Below are 3,576 nucleotides of genomic sequence, written 5' to 3' on the forward strand. Positions count from 1 at the left end.
TGTGGGCTGCGCTCTGCGGACCCCTCTAGATCCCCGCTTTTTGCGGCCTGTACCCCTGCGCTGTTTTGCCTGTTGCCTGTGCACCCCTCTGGGGCTTCAGGGGGGGTGGGTGGTACCGCATTGTCAATTCTCAATCAGCAGAATCCTTACGTTCCTGCAGCACGGGGTGGCTCAGGGTCTGGCCTTGAGTACTGTGAAGGGCCAAATCTCGGCCTTGGCGGTGCTTTTCCAGCGGCCTTTGGTGTCTAAGGCTTTGGTTCGCACCTTTGTTCAGGGGGTGACACGCATTGCTCCCCCTGTCCGCGCGCCTTTGGTTCCGTGGGATTTAAATCTCGTGCTTTCAGTGTTGCAGGAATCCCCGTTTGAGCCTCTTCGGGAGATTCCGCTTATGTATTTGTCACAGAAAGTGGCCTTTTTGGTGGCCATCACTTCCGTTCGGCGGGTGTCGGAGTTGGCTGCCTTGTCCTGCAAGTCCCCATTGCTGGTTTTGCATTGGGACAAGGCTGTTCTCCGTCCGCGGCCGGCGTTCCTGCCGTAGGTTGTGTCGGCATTACGGCCGCGTCGGCGGCTACCATCTCTAGGTGGATACGTACTGTTGTGACTCAGGCGTACGCCGTTAAGGGGCGTGAGCCTCCATTTCCTGTCACTGCCCATTCTACTAGGGAGAATTTTTTTGCTATTGACACTGCAGGTTTACTCTCCAGTGTTCCACTTCAAATGCTAGATTTTAATTTGAGAAAAGCAGGTTTATAGTTCTATATTTGTTACAGGTCAGTGATGCAGAAGATATTCATGATAATATAGTAATGTTGGCACAATATTGCTGGTCCTTAGAGTGTTCCATGAAGTATAGAATAAAGCCTTCATGATATCTGTGCTGTGTTGTGTGTGTGTGTGTATATATATATTTTTTATATTTTTTACTTCCAGGCGTACAAATCCGTTTGGGGAATCTGAAGATATGGGTGAAAACCCAGTAGAGGAAGGTAATATATAAAGTACATAACCAGTATTAATAGACCAGGACAGAAGCAAGCATACAAATTCGTAAAGCATTACAATGTGAGAAAATTGCCAGTGTGGTCTGAAATTTTGCATGAAGTAATTTTTTTCTAGCTTAAAAAGCCATGACAGAACAGGGATTTGATGGTGTGTACAGACAACATGGGGTCTATTTATAAATAAGATTTTTGGAGTCCATTGAGGGACACAGGAAGTCTCTAACATTCAGGTTATGCTGCTGCCTACAGAAGGATTGGGCACTGGCAAATAAAAGACTGTAGGCTATGCCAGTATTATAATCCCTCCCAGTACCAGCATGCCTCAGTTTTGTAACAAAGCACTACCAAGAACATGATCATAAACACAGAAGGGTAGGATGTGTTACAATGGATTCCATAAAAAAGGATGTTGATGATGAGTAAAAAAAAAAACTACTTTCGACAATCTTCCTCGTCCATTGAGAGACACAGGAAGACTTTAAGCTTTGGGATGTCCAAAAGCAGCTCAACTGAGGGGTGAGCAACACAGCAAACAAATGCCAACAGGCCCAAGAAAAGAGTAGAGAACTAGGAACTGCCTGCAGCTCAAAGAACAGCCTGAAGGACCGTACGCCCAAAGTTGGCATTAGATGTAGCTGTAAAGCACACCTGGTAGTCCTTAGAGAAAGTGTGAATGGAAGTCCAGGTGGCAGCCTTGCAAGTGTGGGAAACAATTACTTAGGGGTCTATTCACGAAGCTGCCAAAGGAACTGGCCGTAGCTTCGGCTGATCCTTCGGCTAGCTTTGGCCCCAGGACCCCTTCGGTTCAGTAGAAACGAAGGGGTGCTGTACGGGCTATTCACAATAGCCCGTACAGCTCCTGATCATGGTCGAGCGGCTCAGCCCAGCCGAACGCATATGCATCGGCTCGGCTGAGCCGTGCTGAAAGCCAAAGCTGGCCGAGCGGCCGGCCATAAGCCGTGATCTTACGGCTGGCTCCGGCCACTTTCAGAGAGATCAGTGTCCCTGGTTACCTGCTAACCAGGGACACTGATCTCCAAACAGTTAACTCTCTCTGGCGCTCCGGAGTCTCCTGCTCCCGACCGCCAAGGAAAGAAACAGTGCTGTGTCTTTTTTTCTTTATTCTGACACGAGTGATGTCAGGATAGAAAAAATAAAAATAAATTCCCATTGAAAAGCATTGGGACATTACTATTGGCTATTTCAAATTGCAATAGCCAATAGTAAACTAGCATTGTACCCGCCCTCTGCTGCAGTTCCCCATCAGTTCCATCAGCAGAGGGCGGGTACAATGCTAGTTTACTATTGGCTATTGCAAATTGAAATAGCCAATAGTAATGTCCCAATGCTTTTCAATGGGAAAATTATTTTATTTTTTTTCTATTCTGACATTGATCGTGTCAGAATAAAAAAACACAGCCCTGTTTCTCTCCTGGGCGGCCGGGAGCGGGAGGCTCCCAGAGCGCACGTGAGTTTTTTTTCTTTCTTTTACAGCAGCAGAGCCGCCGGACAATAGGAAACTATTCGGCGGAGCTAGCTGTCACTGCTAGCTCTGCACAATCGTTTTCTATTAACTTTTTTTGTACTTTTTAACTATTTTTCTGCATTTGGCTATTCACTCACTGCTGTTCGGGATCTTTAAGAATAGCCCGAACAGCAGTGAGAAGCCTGCCGGGGGTTCGGCTCAGCCAATCCAGATGTTGGATCGGCTGAGTCGAACTCCTTCTGCACTTCGGGTCGGCCAAACATGCTGAGCATGTTCGGCCGACCCGAAGCCAGACGAAGCAAGCCGATGTTCGGCTGATTTCAGCTAATATATGGCTGAAATCAGCCGTACCAGCCTGAAGTGAATAGCCGAACAGTGTTCGGCTCACTTCACTTCAGATCGGTCATTCACTCAGCTGCCCTCGGCAGCTTCGTGAATAGACCCCTTAGTGTTGAGAAGCCCAAGAAGCACTCGCAGATCTAGTAGCATAGATTGTAGGTGTCAGGTGTGAATCCAGTAGGTTTTTATTGCACATATCAGGAGAAAAAGTCAACGTGTTTCAGGGGCTCAAAAGTCCCACCTTCATCAAGGCTGAAAATTAACATAAAATAACATAAGATAATGTAAAACTAAGAAATCTAAAAAGACATAGCTTGAAATGTCATACTACATATCACCAAATGAGTAGAGTAATACTGTAAAAAAACAATAAAAACATAGCCGTGCAAAAATAGTACATCAAAATCAACAACTATTTTTTTATGCAAAAAGCGTTAGATCATCATCAGATATTATGGTATAATGACAATCTGATAATAGTGGAATACTAATAAAGAAGTACTAATGTTATCATTTTTTTTTATTGTTATTCCACAACACCTTGATCCAGAAGAGCCGAGAGGACTCGATGGAGCTCTGCTAATCTTTGCTCTTGCACAGAAAATTTGGATGTGAAAAACAGGAGCGGACGGGAGTAAAACTCCAGTTTGTAGCCCTGTGATACCACCTGCTGCACCCAAATGTCTAAGCATCTGTAAAGGTTAACAAATGCCCCCTACCCTGGAAAGTGGGGCTGCCTCTTCATGCAAT

General features: G+C 45.8%; 1 protein-coding gene across 1 annotated transcript in view; it reads left to right on the top strand.

Moving 5' to 3' along the window:
• Positions 1 to 3,576, top strand: part of APPL2 (adaptor protein, phosphotyrosine interacting with PH domain and leucine zipper 2) — a 49,911-nt gene that overhangs the window by 36,849 nt on the left and 9,486 nt on the right. Inside the window, exon 15 of the mRNA XM_018553873.1 lies at positions 931 to 986. Within this exon, the coding sequence (XP_018409375.1) occupies positions 931 to 986 (56 nt within the window). The remainder of the gene's footprint in view (positions 1 to 930; positions 987 to 3,576) is intronic.

This window comes from Nanorana parkeri, unplaced genomic scaffold (genome assembly GCF_000935625.1).
Source record: "Nanorana parkeri isolate BGI_ZX_2015 unplaced genomic scaffold, ASM93562v1 scaffold132, whole genome shotgun sequence".
Lineage (NCBI taxonomy): Eukaryota > Metazoa > Chordata > Amphibia > Anura > Dicroglossidae > Nanorana > Nanorana parkeri.